This window comes from Oryx dammah, unplaced genomic scaffold, assembly GCF_014754425.2.
Source record: "Oryx dammah isolate SB20612 unplaced genomic scaffold, SCBI_Odam_1.1 HiC_scaffold_7, whole genome shotgun sequence".
Taxonomy (NCBI): domain Eukaryota; kingdom Metazoa; phylum Chordata; class Mammalia; order Artiodactyla; family Bovidae; genus Oryx; species Oryx dammah.
Window position 1 is genome coordinate 36,199,895 of NW_024070191.1, and position 19,020 is coordinate 36,218,914.

A 19,020-nucleotide genomic window follows, 5' to 3' on the forward strand; every position below is an offset into this window, starting at 1 on the left:
ATGCTACTTTTTCTATAAAGTTTTTATATTAAAATACCCCCATATTCATTCCCTCTGGGCCTCATTCTTTGTATCCGTAGGGTGAGGCTGTAGGACTGAAGAATTCTTAATTTGGAATCCACGAATGGTCAGCTCTTGGAATCCCCTGAAAATGAACCAAAACTATACCTCTGTTAGCTGGGGAGCTATCCATAGTTTCTGTCTGATTTTCACAGAGAAAACACAAAAATTCATCAGTTTCTAAGGTCCCTTATAGCTCTGATGTTATAAGATTCATGAAACAAGATTTTCATGTAGATATAAATTATAGGTTTTCTGTAATACTGACTAGCAGAGTGAATGTTTTGATCTGAATTATTAGATATTTTAAAGTAATTTTTAAATTTTGTTTTGAAATTAATTAAACTCTTAGCTATAACTAAACATCTTTATTTAGTGTTTAGCCCTCTTCAGTGTCACGTACTACGCTCCCCTCAAGAGGTGATCGTCTGGAAGGAAAAGGACAGCATTCAGACAGGCTCAGTGTTGTCTGACAGCGGTGTACTGCCCTGGTACCCCGTCTGGACTGGGACGAGACGGGCAGCAGTGGATGAGGGAGACGGTGACTGACAGCATCTCAGATGTGCTTGCAGTCAAGAATGCCATGCTCAGAACAGACACGGACACCACGACGGTGGTCTGGTCCGATGCTACGACGAAAGCTCAACAACTGTGTTTACCTCTGCGACAGGATCACCTCCTGTCAGCAGCCCCTAAAGCCCACCCGCCTGCTCTGGGGAGACTCTTAGGTCTTAGGGTCTGAACACCTTGAGTGCCCTTTCCTAGGCCTCACTCATTTCAATAAGATACACACTCATGGGGTGGGAATCAGGGTACAAGTCTTAACTCTCCATTCCAATTTCACCTTTAACTGTCTAGAATTAATATAGATTGCCCTGATTAAGTAATATTCCTCAAAAACATTTCTATGTTTAAAATTATTTTAAATATCAGAGCAAAATTGGTAAAAAAGAAAGTCATCACAACCATTATATTGAATGCTATTTCAGGAGTTCTGAAATTAAAGCAAACAGTATCAAAGAAACCAGACAGTAACAGCCACTTGTAAATTTTACATATGTTGCTTTTATTCAAAAGAATAACTGCTTGACAAACTCTTAAATCACAAAGTTTGAACCAAACTGTCAATCCTCTGAAACAACTCTGTGAGGTAGGTATCTGGCACAGCACAGGGACCAACACAGCCCTTTCTTGTGTTGCTTGCTTTCAGGTGCTGAGAACAGTGGTTGCTTGAACCACTGGTCTACTGGGCAGTTAGACAACTGTTTCCTCCGTCTCTCTCCCCACAGAGCTGCCCAAGTTATCATCTGCTCGTGGGGTTGGACCATCTGTTTTTGTGAAAGTTACAGTATTATTGCTTATAAAAATCCAAATTGTTGCTTTGATTTATAAGCTCTAACTCTGAATCACAGAAGTACTACTATGATGTTTAAAATACTGATTGACTCTACCTGCTTTATATACTCAGATCCCTTTACATTTATCATCAGTGATCAATCAAGATGACATAATAAACAGCTCTAGAATTCTGAGATGCCAGCATGTTCCCTTTTCAATTGAGTAAGACTTCACACAGTGTTGTATGTTACAAAAGTTGGTACAATACACCTCTACCAGGAAGGCTGTAGAAGGAATTCCAGATATTACAATAAAAACGCGGTTAAGTGTGACACTTGAAGCAGAACACGTGCACAGAAAATGAAATCCTATCACAAACGACACAGCTGTAGCCCCACACCAAACGTGCAGTTGTTAGGAGATGCATTTCGAGACTAGTGAATGGTGGTGTAACAAACTCCTACTCACTGCTTTTCAAGTCAGTGCAGCTGAAATGTTTCCCTGTGAAATGTGCCACCCTGTGAGCAGCAGACTGGCAACTGTGGAATCAGGATTCGTGTAGCTGGGATGTGGCATCTTTCTAGACCTTTCCTATGCCTCTAGGTTCCAAACATCTTCCAAAGGATCCCAGTTTCTCCCCACGTAGGAATCCTAGTCATCTGATACCAGTGCAGTCACTTATTTGCGCCTGGCTTCAGACAAAAAAAAAAAAAAAACCTTTCATCTATATCCGGAGTTTCATCTGTGAAGAGGATGGTAATGCCCTGCCTCCTTCACATAACTGTCTTGAGGGTAAAATGAAAAGTGTGCAATAAATTGCTTTAAATACAATGTGCTGTACTTAAGAATTTTGTTTTCCTCTCTGACAAGCAGCAGCTTGGTCTTAGGCCCAAATGACAAGACGCTGTTGTTGACATATCACTATTCAGCATCTCGTCAGTTGACAGCATCTGGCTCACCTGGACGACTGGGACTGATCTATGTTTCTCCGTCTGTCCACAGCGAGGCCCCCTGACGTGTGGGTGGACCAGAAGACCAGCAGGGACTGCAGGGGCAGAGCTGACAATGCCCAAGCCCCAGGGATCAGACACCACCCTGCAGCCCAGGTCACTCACGAGCAGTGCCAGCCGAGGGACTTAAGATGTCATAATACTTGCGGTTTTGATTCTTCACAAACAGAAAACTGCAGAGAGGAGCTTAGGTACTTATGCCATAGTCATCCAAACACCGAGATAACTTCCATACTCATCGCCTTCTGCACGAGGCCTGATGAATCTGGGCTATATCCTGCCATCTAGGGACAGTATTACAACAGTTTTCTGACAGAAAATTAACCAAATTTGTCCACCTGTGGCTACAGCCCACTGTTAATTTCTCTTGTCAGATTTAAATCGTGCTCCTAGTACCCTCCTTATAAGCATCCCTAGTGGCTCAAATGGTAAAGAATCACCTGCAATTCAAGAGACCCAGGTTTGATCTTTAGGTTGGGAAGATCCTCTGGAGAAGGGAATGGCTACCCACTCCAGTATTCTTGCCTGAAGAATCCCACAGACCGAGGAGCCTGTTGGGCTACAGTCCGTGGGGTCACAAAAAGTTCGACACGACCAAGCAACTAACACAAAGCAGAAGAGAGTCCCCTCCTAAGGTCTTTGGTGCTCACAGTCATGAGCACCACCCTCCCGAGGGAGGCACCGAGCTGCCATGTGTCTGCAGTATCACCCAGGTTCCTGAAAAATGAAACTCCCTTTAGAAGTTATTGAAACTTTTAGATGCTATGCCTATAAAAGGACCAAACTCTTAAGGAAATGCCGTGACAGAGTATCAAGTGTGCTGACTGCAGACAGATGTCTTACAGTTTCTTAATTCTTCTATTGATTAAGTGTTCTGTAAACCAAGATAATGAAAGCAAATTAACAAAGTTCAAGTTTCTTCTTTCACTTTCAGCTGATAACTAAGAATTATATTGGAGTGGAAAAGCAGAAATGCTTCAAATGCACAAAAGTTAGCTAATACTCAAAGAAACACTGATTTTTCCCCAATATTGTACAATATTTTATTGTAACAAAAATATTTAGGTGAGGCTCATAGCAGTGTATTACCATGTAGGTAACTCACTGAGGAGGATGAATCTGATAAACTTTATATCTGACAATATCCCACTAAACATTCAATTAATCTGAGTAATTTGGGGGGGGCAGAGAAGATACAAGAAAAAGAAGCATCCCATTTTATGTAATTCCATATTTTTCCACAGAGTTTATAGACAACACAGACTCAAGATACAGTTGTAAATCATTCTAATTCTAACCTTAATCTTAGAATCTGCGACATGTAAAAATTCCAGTCATATATTGCTAGGTATTTGCCAAATGATAATCAAATGTTTGTCATAAAGTGGTTTTAAGCTCATTAGATAATATTCAGATGCTGCATACTGCCATGGTCCTTTTGTCTGATGTTATACATCGGCTCAGATGTTTTAGTAAACTCATGTTTTTTCATCTGTTTAGTCTCTGTGTTATTACTTCTCGATACATAATAGAGATGTAGATGAGCAACAAAAAGATGACAAAGAAATCATCGAGAAAGCCGAGAATTCCAAACAAGGCTTCGGGTACAAAATCTAGAGGTGATATAAGATAGAAAAACGCTCCCATCAAACAAAGTATTATCCTGATACGGAACATCCAGAAAAGGCCCCCGACTGAAAACATCTCTCTGAATGCATGCCTCAGTAAAGTGGGGAGGTCCATAATTCTTTCCATAATCTGGCAGAAGAAGAACAAATATTATGATTTGGTATGGAAGGTGTCAGACTTCAAAAGAATACAATTTTCTTAAAACGTGCAGACAGTTATTAACATAAATGAAGGAGTTTCACATACTGATGGAACACAGTATGTTCTATTACTCATTTTATTTAAAACACAGTTCTTTGATCAGTAGGTTTTTATAAAATAGGTCTTATTACAAATAACTGAAAAGCAACTAAAGTATCAACAAACTTAAAATACAGGATATAGTATTAGTAATACAAAATTCAGGTTATCTCTACTTTGATTTAGTAAAATAAACTAACGAAGAACCTGTGTGTAGCATTAAGCTGAGGCTTGAGCTCAAGTCTCAACTTTAAGGTTGGACAGATCTGGGCTTGAACTCAAAACTCAATCCCTTATTAGCCAGGTGACCTTGAGGAAAGTTGTTTAACCTACTCGAGATGTCAGCATCTAACTGAGTATATGCCACAAGGAATATTAAGAACTAGAAAAGATATTGTTATAAAAGACCTTTATAAATTGCCAGACAATATATATAGAACATATAAGTATATATATGTATATAACATAAATATACAGACACATCAACTTGGATGGCTTTGACCATCTAAGAGAATCAGTGAAACTGATTTCCTTCTTAGGATGTTTATTCTGTTGAACTTGAGTTTAAGTGAATTACTAATTGCCACAGTGATTTTTGGAATGCCAGGCCTTACCCTTATCTGGAAATGATTATTTTTCTGAATATATACAGACTAATAATTAGATTATATTTACTCTGTAAATATACTGAAAACCACTGAATTATACAATTGAAACAGGTTTACTTTCTGGCATGTAAATTACATGCAAATAAGGTTGTTTAAAAAAAGCACCCGCGCCTGTTTGTATGACCTTGAGTGAGTCAGCTGACTATCGGACTGCAGACTTGTCGCTCGTTCTGTGCAGCTGCTGGCTGCCTGCGCGACCTGTAAGGTCGTGTGTAGTAATGAGCACCCTCCAGTCCCTCTCGTGAAGTCTCACTTCTGAGGGGCTGGGAGATGCAAGAGAAACTGGCCCGGGGAAGGACGTCACTTCCTGTGGTCATTCCGCTGCCCACAGTTCACCTACTGCTAGCCATCTGCATAAATATCGTAAATCCAACACTAAGTATGTATTTCATTTGTCTAACAAGTGCCATCTAAGTTGAGAGGGAAATGGAGATGAAAATGGGAAGAACTGAGCTAGTGATGAGAGAACAGTTTTAAAAACCCCACTAGATAAAATCTTGTAACTCCTTTTGGAAAACTGGTCACAAAAAACAGGACTGGTGTTTTTTAGAATCACTTCCTAGGTCAATTTTCTGTTCTCTATGGAAGAAACTAATATTTAAAGCAAAACAGCTACACAGCTTTCACAAGGTCTGTGGTGAATTACTTCAGATATTCTAATGACCAGCTGGTACATCCTTTGAATACTTCTCTGTCCTTTATCAGAGCTATTTTGTTCAGTTCTCATACCATTATCATTCAAAACAAAATCTGTAGTGATTAGACAAGAAAATATGAAATGGGCCATCAAGAAATATTTGTATATTAATCACAGTATGACTCCAACTCTGAGGTAGAATACCAAACTAAGAGCTAAATATCTTTACTGTAATTTCATCACACACCAAGCTTTCTTACTCATTAAAGTATGTATCTGACACACAGAAAATAATTGAGCAATGGTATGCTTCACACTTTAAAATATCGATGAATATCTTTAAATGAAATTTTTTTAACCTCAGTGGTAGTTCCTGAATTTAAAACACTGATTTTCAAAGAATCGTCCTAAGATGCCTCTGGAGGGTATGTAAGAAAATTGCTAGATAAGAAACAGCAGAAGAGGCTCCCAAATACCCAAGGAGGATAGTAGTGACCTGGTCAAGCTTTTCTTGCAGCTTAGACATCTAAAAGACTGGCCCATCACCATCCACAACAGGCAAACTATATGTATGCCTTTAAATGTACCTGCCATCACAAATGAGGAACAGTATGTACGTGGGAGCACACATCTACACAGTACGTGTATGGGAGCACAAGTCTACACAGGTGTTTAATACAGAGGTGTAGTATCATTTCTATCTTAAGGATAACAGTAAGTTATATGCTAGACAGCATATTAAAAAGCAGAGACATTACTTTGCCGACAAAGGTCTGCCTAGTCAAAGCTATGGTTTTTCTAGTAGTCATGTATGGATGTGAGAGCTGGACCACAAAGAAAGCTGAGTGCTAAAGAACTGATGCTTTTGAACTGTGGTATTGGAAAAGACTCTTGAGGGTCCCTTGAACTGCAAGGAGATCCAACCAGTCCATCCTAAAGGAACTCAGTCCTGAATACTCATTGGAAGGACTGATGCTGAAGCTCCACTACTTTGGCCACCTGAGGTGAAGAGTCAACTCATTGGAAAAGACCCTGATGCTGGGAAAGACTGAAGGCAGGAGGAGAAGGGGATGACAGAGGATGAGATGGTTGGATGGCATCACCGACTTGATGGACATGAGTGCGAATAAACTCCGGGAGTTGGTGATGGACAGGGAGGCTGTGCTGCAGTCCATGGGGTTGCAGAGGGTCAGACACGACTGAGCAACTGAACTGGACTGACTGAAGTTCTACAGACAGTAAGGCTGACCGTATCCCAGGCACTGAGACTACAGTAGTGACTAAATAAACACGGTCCTCACCCTCGGGAAACTGTCTCCTGAGAGAACGGTAATGAACAAGGTCGGAGGGCGAGGACAGAGACCACCCGGTTGATTAGGGACAGCCTCTCCGAGGAAGGTCTGTTTAGGGACAACCCAAAGAATGAGGAGTAAGCCAGGAGACAAGCAGAGGGACATGTGTTCTGAGCAGTGCCCTTCGTGTTACATCTCGTGGCTGAGACGCCAGGAACATCCCGCTGGGATGTCTGCTGAGCAGGTGGACGTCGGCGCCTGGAGCTTCCCATGTGGGTTTGTACTGAGTGTTTTCTGGGTTTCGAAGTACATATTCAGTCACACGTGCACTTCTAGAATCCTCTGTTGCATTTGGAGAACACTGGGATGAGTCAGTAAAGTGTGAGTTTTTAATCTATCAGGTGCCTTTTGGGGGAGGAGGGGCAGCTGTAGAATTAACACTATTTCTTTTAAAAACAATGCTTTTAAATACCTGACATATGAAACCCTCAAAACTTAGGATTCCTTAAGGAAACAAATCAAACAGGGTAAATAAACAGAGGAAACACAACTATAGAACTCCCTCCGGAAGTTCTCAGTTTTAAGTTTCCCATGAACAACCCCTATTTTAGAATCATGTAAGAGTCTGATAATTTTACCTTTCCCTCCAATGTTTTCTGTTGCTTTTTTTTTGGCCAATGCCACTTTAATAAGTTTTATAACGCCATTTTTAAAAAGATAAGAAAACTAGTCCTTGGGAGAGCTGTAAACAACAATGATGAAGGTGAAGAATTTACCCAGCACATCCAGACTTTTCACAGCTAGAGAGTATTTGCTGGTAAATCTCACTTCACAAAAGACAAGTTATCACTCCATTCCAACTCTGCACCCACTGCAACCTTACTTACAGATCTGGGCTGCCCTGAGAATCTCCGGTTATAATCACTGATATCCTGATGCAATGAGACAACATCCTGAGACTGGTCATTTTCACCAAATACTGGTAGCAGTAAAGTCACCTAGATATTACAGAAAAAAAAAAAAAGTTGGCACACCTTTCTGGAGCATTAATTTTTTTCATCTTGTGTTAGTATTTAGTAAAATGAGATAAGCTTCTGAATTTAGATTTCACTCATTTCTTTTAACAAAGGCCACACAGGAGAGGAAAATAAGTTATTGTTTCCTTACAATAAAATCCAATTCAAAATGTTGTTTGCACTCCTGTAAAATAAAATGAACAATGGTTCAAAGACTTTTCAATCTACATCAGGGAGCATGTCAGTGTTTCTCTCTTTGGGCTAATGGATATTTGAAGATACAAGAATGATGAGAAAATACTCAGGAGCAAAGTGACATAAAATATATATATACTAATTATTTTGAAAGAGAAAAATTAGGGATTTCATCTTCAATTAAAATCATGATTCCTTATCCTCACTGGCATCTGAATTCTCTTTGAATGCCACCAACTAAAATAGAGACATGAAGTTACTGCACCCATCTCTACTACGATCAAAAAGGTAATTCTTGACACTCTGGTATAAAGTACTATGTTTAACCCTGTTTCCTCTGTGGAGAGGTGAGGAGGATCACAAACGTCCCGGGGCTACACTTGGGTAATCTGAAGATGATGGAACCTCAAAAACAAGTATATTTAAAATGTAAGAGCTCAGAGAAATGGGAAGCGGTCAGGATAGATCTGGGTTTCAATCATCTCGCTGTGTTTTTGACCCTTCCTCAGCTCAGCTACAGAACCAGGTCTTGACTGCTTGGATGCTTCCCGAGCAGCAAAACACAGGAGCCACTAGAGCAGCAGGCGACAGGAACAGCAGCAGCAGCCGCTTGTTAATACAATGAATTCTTCACTGAACATTAACTGAGCACCTGCTCTGGGCCAGGCTTCCCTGGTGGCTCAGACAGTGAAGAATCCGCCTGTTATGCAGGAGACCTGCATTCGATCCTTGGGTAAGGAAGATCCCCTGGAGAAGGGAATGGCAACCCACTCCAGTATTCTTGCCTGGGAAATCCCATGGACGGAGGAGCTAGGTGGACTATAGTCCACGGGGCTGCAAAGAGTCGGACTTGACTGAGCAGCTAACACTCTGGGCGAGGCACTGTGCTAAATGCTAGATACAAAAAAGTGAAGATGTGGCCTTGCCCCCAGTGCTCACAGTCCCCTAGACAGAAGGGGAGGCAGGCTTGAACGCAGCGGTCATAAAGCACTGGGGTAGGCGTTACAATGGTGCCAGAGGGCAAGGACTTCCTCTGTCTGGGGTGTCTAGAACACCTGACACGGGCTTGCCCGAGGAAAGTGGCTGGACCACTGGTGTGTTAAGTATGCACGCCCAGGGGAAACCTGTGAGCCTGCTGCAGTCACGGGCAGCAGCCTGCGTGCGATCTCCAGTGAAGCAGGTGGTCAGGCAGGTAGATGAAGGGGGCTGCTTCCTTTGCAGTTGGGGAACCTACAAGCTATCGTATTAGAAGAACTGTATCTCCACCTTCTAGCCTCTAGTCAACGAAGGTGTGGTCCAAAGGATGCGAATATACATATGCCTTATGAAAAGCCACATTAGGTGGCAGAAGAGGGAACAGGTGCTGGAACTAAGTCTTCGGTGCAGACCTTCGGCCTGGCCTCCACGTTGCTGGCAGAGACGAGAGGTGTACCGGCAGGGAAGCTTCCGCGTTGACCGCCTTGTGAAATCAGCCGGAGAGGTGGGACCAAAAAATCACTTTTCTCCTAATCACATGACAAAAAGATGACAGAGGCAGAATCTGGAGATGAAGAGGCAAGAAGTAGAGAAGAGAAAGCCTTGAACCTCTGTCTCTCTGACCAAAAAAAAGAAAGAAGTGACGGAGGGGAGTGAATAAGCCAGAACGACGGCTGAGAGGCACACGTGTGTGTACGTTTCTGTGTTTGTGTCTCACAATACATTTACATGGTTTTATTTATACAACGTCCAAAAATCAGGCAAAATGAAACAGTAATCCAGACGAGCATGCTGAGGCAATGAAACTATAAACTATTAGCATGGTCCAATTAGGCTGGTCCAGATGAGGACTATGACAGCAGTCCTGACAGTCACATGGTGGTCACCTCTAGGAGAGAAAGGTGGCGAGTGGGGCAGAGACTTGGACGAGGTACTGCAGAGGCTTCTGGGGCTGCAGCCAGTCTCCAGTTCTTCATTGAGGCGGTGGTTCCTCTGTTCAGTTCAGTCGCTTGGTCGTGTCTCTTTGCGACCCCATGGACTGCAGCACGCCAGGCCTCCCTGTCCACCACCAACTCCCGGAGTTTACCCAACCTCATGTCCATCAAGTCGGTGATGCCATCCAACCATCTCATCCCCTTCTCCTGCCTTCAATCTTTCCCAGCATCAGGGTCTTTTCCAATGAGTCAGTTCTTCACATCAGGTGGCCAAATCAGGTGGAATTTCAGCTTTAGCATCAGTCCTTCCAATGAATATTCAGGACTGATTTCTTTTAGGATGGACTGGCTGGATCTCCTTGCAGCCCAAGGGACTCTCAAGAGTCTTTTCCAACACCACAGCTCAAAAGCATCAATTCTTCGGTGCTCAGCTTTCTTTATGGTCCAACTCTCACATCTATACATGACTACTGGAAACACCATAGCCTTGACTGGACGGACCTTTGTTGGTTACGCAGGTGTGGCTTTGTGGTAAGTCAGTGAGCTGTACTTTATTTGCGTGCTCTTCTGTATGTCCGTTAGAGGTGACAAAGAATTTCTGAAAACCTGCTGCTCCTTCTCTGCTTCTGTTCTGTGCTCTCTCTGGGTTGACGCCTTTCCCGTCCCAGTGGGGCTGCCAGAGTGAGCAAATGGAGGCGCTCAAGTCTGGCTTCTCGACTTGGAAGCTCTTTGTCCTGGTCAGGACTTCCATTTGCTCTGGAAGACCTCCCACACGTTCAGGACTCATTTTCAGGCATGTATTTTAAATGAAAAATTAAATATAAAGGAAATTTTTAGAAACCATGTACAATTGATAGAACACCCCACTTTGCTATATTTATTAATTTAAAAACAAAGAACTTCAGTTTCTCAGTTTTCAGTATTTTGCGTCTCCAGTGTGTCAAAGAGACCAAAGGCGCATCTCATGTGTCCTAATGTTTCCACCTTAAATATGTGTTTATAAAAGCTCACTGTCGTCCTCCTGATGTAGTTTCTATATCAACTAGGATGGTCTAATCTGTTCTGATAATGCAATGTGCCTGCTGTTGCCAAAAGAGACATTTTTTTTTTAAAGCACTGTTCATCATTTAAAGCTATCTGGATCTTCAGCATGGAAGGGTAGATTAAAAATAAAGTACAACCAAAGAACAGTTTTTTTTCAAAAGAAGTCTATGTGGGGGATATTTGCTTAAGCCTGATTGCTAGTTCAGTTATTCCTTTGCTGGAGTTACAGCAAAGACTTCTTAGGATTTGGGGTGCAGGGTGGGAGACTCATGTACCAATTTTTTTTTCTCACAACAACTAAAGGGATATCAAAGGGAATTCCCTTCTTTGGGGCATCTTACAGACATTTAAAAAAAATGGAGAAACATCATAGAAGCTTTGGATAAATGAAGTCCTGCTAAAAATATAATAATAATTCAAGAGTCAGATATAGACTATATAATCATGTCTGACTCTTTGTGACCCCATGGACTATACAGTCCATAGAATTCGCCAGGCCAGAATACTGGAGTGGGTAGTCTTTCCTTCCTTCAGGGGATCTTCCCAACCTAGGGATCAAGCCCAGGTCTCCCACACTGAAGGCAGATTCTTTACCAGCTGAGACACCAGGAAGCCCAAGAATACTGGAGTGGGTAGCTGATGCTTTCTCTAGCAGATCTTCTCGACCCAGGAATTGAACTGGGGTCTCTTGCATTGCAGGTGGATTCTTTACCAGCTGAGACACCAGGGAAGCCCAATTTACAAAATGGACTTGTGTAAATGATGTTTTCTGGACACCAACATTACCGTTTGTCTACAGATCGGACAACTGATGGCCCCAAGCCACGAACCGTATCGCCAGTATGCAACAATGCAGGTACCTAATGGGAAGAAAAGATGGGAACTGATGTTGTTAAGCCCATGTATCCCGAGAAAGTTTCATATGTTTGAAATATTTTAACATCATCACCTACTTTAGAATGTTTTTACTTCATCCAACCAACTCTTCAGGCAAATTCACATCTAATAACAATTCCTAGCCACTGAAATATATTTTAATTTAAATTTAAATTACAAGCTATGACACAAGCATTTTTACAATCAAAAGCAAGCATGAAGCCAGAAACTATAAAACTCTTAGAGGAAAACATAGGCAGAACACTCTGACATAAATCGCAACAAGTCCTCTTTGACCCACCTCCCAGAGTAATGGAAATAAAAACAAAAATAAACCAATTGGACCTAATTAAACATAAAAGCTTTTGCACAGCAAGAGGAAAAGAAAACCTTCAGAACAGGAGAAAATAATCGCAAACCAAGCAACTGATGATTACTGTTCAAAACATACAAGCAGCTCATGCAGCTCAGTATCAGAAAAATGAACAACCCGATCCAAACATGGGCAGAAGATCTAAACAGACATTTCTCCAAAGAAACACACACAGATGGCCAACACACACATGAAAAGATGCTCAACAGCACTCATTACTAAGAGAAATGCAGATCAAAACTCTGGTGAGGTATCACCTCATACCAGTCAGAATGGTCATCATCAAAACTACTACAGACATTTAGTGCAGGTGAGGATGTGGGAGAAAGGGAACCCTCTTGCACTGTTGGTGGGAAGGTAAATTGATACAGCTTCTATGGAGAACAGTATGAAGACTGCTTAAAAAAACAAACAAAAAACGAGGAATAAAACTACCCTATGACCCAGCAATCCCACTTCTGGGCATATACCCTAGGGAAATCATAATTGAAAATGACACATGTACCCCTACGTTCAGAGCAGCACTACTTACAATAGCTAGGACATGGAAGCAACTTAGATGTCCATCAACAGACGAATAGATAAAGCAGCTGTGGTACACATATATATACACACAATGGAATATTACATTTGAGTCAGTTCTAGTGAGGTAGATGAACCTAGAGCCTGTTATACATAGTGAAGTAAGTAAAAAAAATAAAGACAAAGATCGTATATTAATGCATATATATGGAATCTAGAAAAATAGTACCGATGAACCTCCACGCAGGGCAGCAACAGAGATGCAGACGCAGAGAAGAGACCCATGGGCAAGGCGTGGGAAGGATGGGCCAAATTGAGCCAGTAGCACAGACATACTCAGCCCACGTGTCAGCTCAATAGCGAGCGGAAAACTTCTGGAATCACTGGGGACTCAGCTTGGTGCTCTGTGATGACCTCGTGGGGCGTGGTAAGGGAAGGCCGGGAGGCTCAGAAGGGAGGAAACATACATATCTATATGGCTGACTCATGTTGCTGAATAGCAGAAACCAATATAACGGTGTAAAGCAATTATCTTCCAATTTTAAAAACAAGGCAAGCATAAACTGCTTCAGTGCTATAAGGCTTAACAGAAATTATTGCACTTCTTATGCAAAATAAATAAAGTAACTGAACATGATGGTAAACATGATAACTGACAAATCGGTGTCAATTTTCCATTCCAAATTTGGTGCATATGTTCTAAAATCACAAGTTCCATATTTTTAAAAGTTTAGAAAACCAAGCTGCTTAAGTAACAGTAATTAGGTAATATGAGTAAGGAACCAAAGGATACAGAGATTACATGCTTCCTGCCCAAAGAAAGTTCATAATCCAGTTAAGTAATTGAGTCAGATTTTATACTGGATGGATTGGACTTCTCTACTTGGAGGTGTTGATGAGCAGTACATCAGGTAAACACAGCCTAACGGGAGGATCTGGATTCACAGACTCTAAAAAGTGGTGGTCACTGAGCTCCATGTATATGCACTGAAGCTCAGACTAGTAACAAACGCATAAGGAACATTTTTTAACACTGGCTGACATTTACGGTGCCAGTTCACGTTCCTCTCTGCAGGCCCCCGTTTCTCGGATTGTCCAGGTTCCACTGTACATCTGAACGAAGGGCTTCCTGGCTCCTGCTACCTCCAGGGCCTTCTGTTTTCTTCCTCTCGCCTTAGCCACCCAGCTTAGGCCTCTGTGTTCCTTGTTCTGATTCTTCCAGATCAAACACATGTCCACAATTCAGAGCGAGCACTGACAATCAGACTGAGGATACCAAGGCAACACATTCAAATCAATCAGAAGGTGGTTAAATCCTGAACTGTGCCATGGTAACTTTCGGTACAAAAGGAGTACAGAATTTGAACCCAACTTCAAGATTCAGTTCGGCAGAACACAGAAGGGGAGGATGCTCCAGGTTTTACAATAAAAAAAAAAGAGTACGTGCCAGAGGCAGAAGCAGTGGTACCTGAGGGGCCTGGTGAGCAAGCCAACAGCTGAAGCCACGGCTGGCCCACCTGGATGTTAGTGACTGTGGGGGAAACTGGTTCAACAATTTAAAGATGAATTTAAATGCCAAACCGCCTGTATCTGGGATTTTCTTCTGCTCTCAGAGTGCTGTGTTAAATAATATTTACTAAATACTCTGAGCAATCTAATGTCATATGGAAACTGCGTGAAAGCAAAGGTTCATAACCTGTGAGTATTACCACCATCGGTAACGACGCCTCAGATCTATCTAGTACCTTTTCACCCAGAAAGTCCAGTGTGCTCTGACACATGTTGACTGATTTAATCTTATTTCCACAAATCGGAATGCAGGCGTCCTTGTTTGCACGTTACGTAACAGCTGCTTGCCTACACTGGAAAACTATGGGCCAACTAACAAACACTCGGTTCACACACATCTGCTGGGATGCTCCTGATGCTTTTTCTTGCTTCCTCAACTTTTCCCCTCTTTAAACCGGAGATCCGGGATGTCCCTGTGGTCCAGAGGGTAAGATTTCACCTTCCAATGCAGAGGGTGTGGGTTCAAACCCTGGTTGGGGGGGTTCGGCCACATGCCTTGTGGCCAAAAAAAAAAACCAGAATGCACACAACAGGAGCAATATTGCAACAAACTCAATCAAGACTTCAAAAATAGTCCACATTAAAAAAAGCTAAAAGAAATAAATGAAAGGGTGATCCACCTCAACTAAGAGATGACTCAGTGACCTGAAGTCAGGCCACCATGTCTCCGGATCTGTTTATTTTGTAAAATGGGAATGAGACCCCACAAGATCTCTGGAGAATTAAATACAATGACGTGGGTTACAGATGCCAGGAAGGGGATGTGGGGGGCTGCTGGTATCCTTGGCTCTGTAAAGGCACAGAACTATAGTTCCACACACGGAGCTGAGCTGGAGTGCCCCTCACACACCTCATACCAATATCCTTGAACTGCTATTCTAAGAAACACGTTACTGTTTTCCGTGATGTTGAGTAACTAGGTGCTTTTTTTTTTTTTTAACCTTTGGACCCACAGACAGTAAATAAATCTGTCTGACAATTAGAGCAGGGTAACAGGAGGAGTCTAACCTATTACCTCAGACCCAGAGGTGAAAAACCAAGAGCACAGCACAGCCATCTTTCGGCTGCCCGGGTTATCTGCTCAGTGAATTGCCAGGGCCCGGCCTGGCAAACAGACTCCAACTAGCCAGCCAGACCTCCCGGATTCCCAGTGCCGGCCTGGGGTCTCGGGTGAGAGGACGGCCGGGGCCACGGCCAGACTCGGCGAGGGGCTCCAGCTGACAAGGACCAGCGACCAGAGCTCCGAGCAGGGAGCAGCTGTTTCCTCTGATGGCCGTTTAATTCTCCCCACCCCTCTGATAGTGCATTATTTTGCTGCTCACCAGCACTTCCAACAGATAACTAAGGGTACACACTGAACTAGTGTTTTACAGTTCGGTAGCTCCTTAAGGCTAAAACCTGAGGAAGAGGCTGAAGTTAACAGGTGAGGCAATAACGGGACTGGCAAGCACTGATTGAAGAAGCACGACGTATAGAAAACCCTGCGTCACCTGGACAGGTTCCAAATTCTATTTCATCCTCGACAGCATCAACAGGAACACGGTATACCTCAGAATTCTGAATCTCAGACAAAAGATACCAAGGGGAGAGAGCAATACACAGATCAAAGTACGCTACAGTTTTAATCAGTCTGGATGCGGAAACTGGGTACAGCCTGGGAGCAATCAGAATCTATCCTGGTTCAAACGGAAACAGTCCCAGTAAAAATCAGGTCTAGTGATGACAGAAACCTTAAGTAGCGAGTCGCGGTATAAACCAGCGATCATGCAGAATTCAGCCCTGGCTTTGATGTTAGACCGGGTTTAAAACCGAGCTCTGTCTGCCTGCAGCTGGGATGCCCTCTGCCAAACCTCAGCACAGCTGCACCTCGGTCTCCTTGTCTGTGGGCTTGGAGGAGGCGTGGGTATGTTGTATCCAGCACACAGCAGGCACGGAATAACTGAACTTCCCCCATCTCCCGTGACCACAGCCAGCAAACAGCTACAGGACACTCCGCTGCTCTTGATGAACTCTTTCTGGAAGGTCGGGAAGAACACCCAGGGGTAGACAGCGCCTGCCTGGATGCTAAGGGTGACATCAACGTCCTGTCTCATTCCTCCACGTGCTCCAGGGTTCCCGAGCCTCTGGGGGTCACGCAGGGGCAGAGGGGAGCACCTCTGCATCGACTCAAGAGTGAGAAAGGGGCAGCAGAGCTGAGGGAAGGTCTCGGGCAAGGTCCCTGAGACAAGACCCTTCCTGACCCTTTGGAAAGAAGAAGTAACAAACGAAGACACCCAAAAGGTGATGAGAAAGGAGGGCTTCAGTGACTTCCTCGTGGTGCTGATACACTTACTATTCAAAGAAACACAGTGCTGTCGACTGGGGAGGTGAATAACTAGGTCTTTTCTTTTTAAGCCCATGGACACTCAATAAAAGTGGCTGAAAAGAGCAGGATCCCAGAAGCAATCCATCCTACTCGTAAAAACACAGACGGTGGTGGAGAGGAAGTTAGGACTCCCGCGCACGCGCACGCGCACGCACACGCAGGTCTCGGTCTAAACAGTCCCTTTCACCCAGAGGAGAAGCACCGTTTGCTCACCGCAAAAGAGATGTCCACAGTTGGTCTCCACGGGGAGGGAAGCTTGGTGTAAGCAGATCGGACAGTACATGTCAGTGTAGAACTGCTGTCGGGCAGCAGCAGGTGCATCCTGGCGAGAAAAACACGAGCACGTTGAGACACGACACACACGGGCGTTGCAAAATCAGCTGCTTGCTCAAGCACAGGTGAGGATACAGTCAGGACTGCGCAATCCTCGAAATCTCCGACGGGCACTCGGTTTAAGCCTTACAGGTCTGATAAACTCACGAGCCTCCGCTGCTGTTCCCCTCACCCTGCACGGGCTCTGCCTTTCTTTCTGAACACAGTCTAAAGATGAATGCCTGGACTAAGCCTGGATTTACTCCACTAGAAAGCGTTCAGTTATTGTGAATTACTCTGCAGGCTGAGCTGAAGCCTTCATTCGGTGAAGAATCCGGTAGGCCAAGCAGCTCTCCAAGTGTTCACTTTCTTCTTTCTAACATCTGTTTCATTCACACATCCCTGACCGTGTTACATGTTTGGAGATTAAATGACATAGTTATATGTGAAATCACTTTGTAAATTATAAAACGGCATCCCTGCATGAATTACTGATAACAAGAGCTCCAGAACCCAATACTACGGATATGTTTACACTATTTCTGTGTCAATGGATTGGAGATCTATGAAGCAAGAATTCTTGTCCATTTAGTTCATGAATGAATTTCCAATGCCTGGAACAATATCTGGCATATGGTAGATGGTCAATAAATAAGAGGTAAATGGATATATCATAAAAATTCTCTTTGGAATTAAAGTTGGATTGGTGGGTAGGCAATCAATTTTTAGTGTTTTTTATTTTTTTATTTTATGTCCACTATCTCAGGTGAAGGTGTGCTGTGCTTTAGTCACTTCAGTCGTGTCTGACTCTTTGTGACCCTGTGGATTGTGGCCCACCAGCCTTCTCTGTCCATGGGATTCTCCAGGCAAGAATACTGGAATGGGTTGCCATGACCTCCTCCAGGGGATCTTCCCGACCCAGGGATCAAACTCACAACTCCTGCACTGGCAGGTGGGCTCTTTATCACTAACGCCACCTGGGAAGCCCCATGAAGGTGTATAATATGCTACTTAACCCAGCCTTCATGAAATATATTTCTGGTTCCTGGTGAGTCTATACAGCTAAAAACAAAGATGAGGCAGAGGAGAGTTCTCCTCTCTACCTAGCTAGTTTTGTTCATTTTGACCAGAGAAGGAAAAAAAAAAAAAAAAGGAAAAAACCCACCCGTTACAGTCATTTATTTGAAGGTCTTAGGGGAAGGCATTTTAGAAAGAGTAGTTTTTTCACCACATTTCATTAAAGTCAATGAGACAGTGATTTTTTTTCCTTATCAGTTAGATAGGAAACTGATGTCTTTTAAAGCAAGTTAAAATTAGCACATGAAAATATCTTAAATTAGATTAAGGCTAATCATTTGCCTAATCTGAAAACGTACAATCAATAGGATAAGGAAAGGTAACTCCAAGCAGGAGAGAAGCCCATGCTTCTGTGGAAGGAATTTACTGATATTTCATCACTATTTCTTCCGCAAAAGGAGTAAGACTGTGCCTTCCTCACACAAACGCACAGACTGGTGTCACGACCGTACCTGTTCTGTTTGAAGCTGTTCCCGAAGCACCCTCACTAGCTCTTGGTTTTCTGGGTGAATATTTTGATGTGCATTTCTGTTGAAGAAAAACATAGTAGAGTTTCAATATAAAATACTGTCTGATGAATCATTTTCCTTCTCAATCTAACTTTTGACCTAGACTTCTGGTAACATGAGAAGTAGAGATGACGGCCAACACCTGTACTCCAGCTGCAGGACTGAACGTTCCAGGCCATTCTGAGCGCGCTAATCAGGTTTAACTAGCAAATGATGAAACCCACAGGCCTAGTGCCTTGGGTACTGAATGTAACTGCAGACTTACACGGCATATAGAGAACAATTAACATGTTTACTTTTTCTGTAAAATGTCTCGTATTACTATGCAAGACATATATTTTTCATATCTAATCAGGTCTTTCGCTCAACTTTTCACCC

At 42.9% G+C, this 19,020-nt stretch overlaps 1 protein-coding gene across 3 annotated transcripts in view; it reads right to left on the bottom strand.

The window, feature by feature from the left end:
- Window positions 1-1,105: 1,105 nt before the first annotated feature.
- Window positions 1,106-19,020, bottom strand: part of RNF170 (ring finger protein 170) — a 34,433-nt gene continuing 16,518 nt past the window's right edge. For all 3 annotated transcript variants that reach the window (XM_040243264.1, XM_040243262.1, XM_040243263.1), the window contains exons 3-7: window positions 18,586-18,661; window positions 16,958-17,066; window positions 11,826-11,899; window positions 7,762-7,872; window positions 1,106-4,166 (exon numbers count right to left, since the gene is read on the bottom strand). In XM_040243264.1, the coding sequence (XP_040099198.1) occupies window positions 3,897-4,166; window positions 7,762-7,872; window positions 11,826-11,899; window positions 16,958-17,027 (525 nt within the window). In that variant the 5' untranslated portion in view covers window positions 17,028-17,066; window positions 18,586-18,661 and the 3' untranslated portion in view covers window positions 1,106-3,896. The remainder of the gene's footprint in view (window positions 4,167-7,761; window positions 7,873-11,825; window positions 11,900-16,957; window positions 17,067-18,585; window positions 18,662-19,020) is intronic.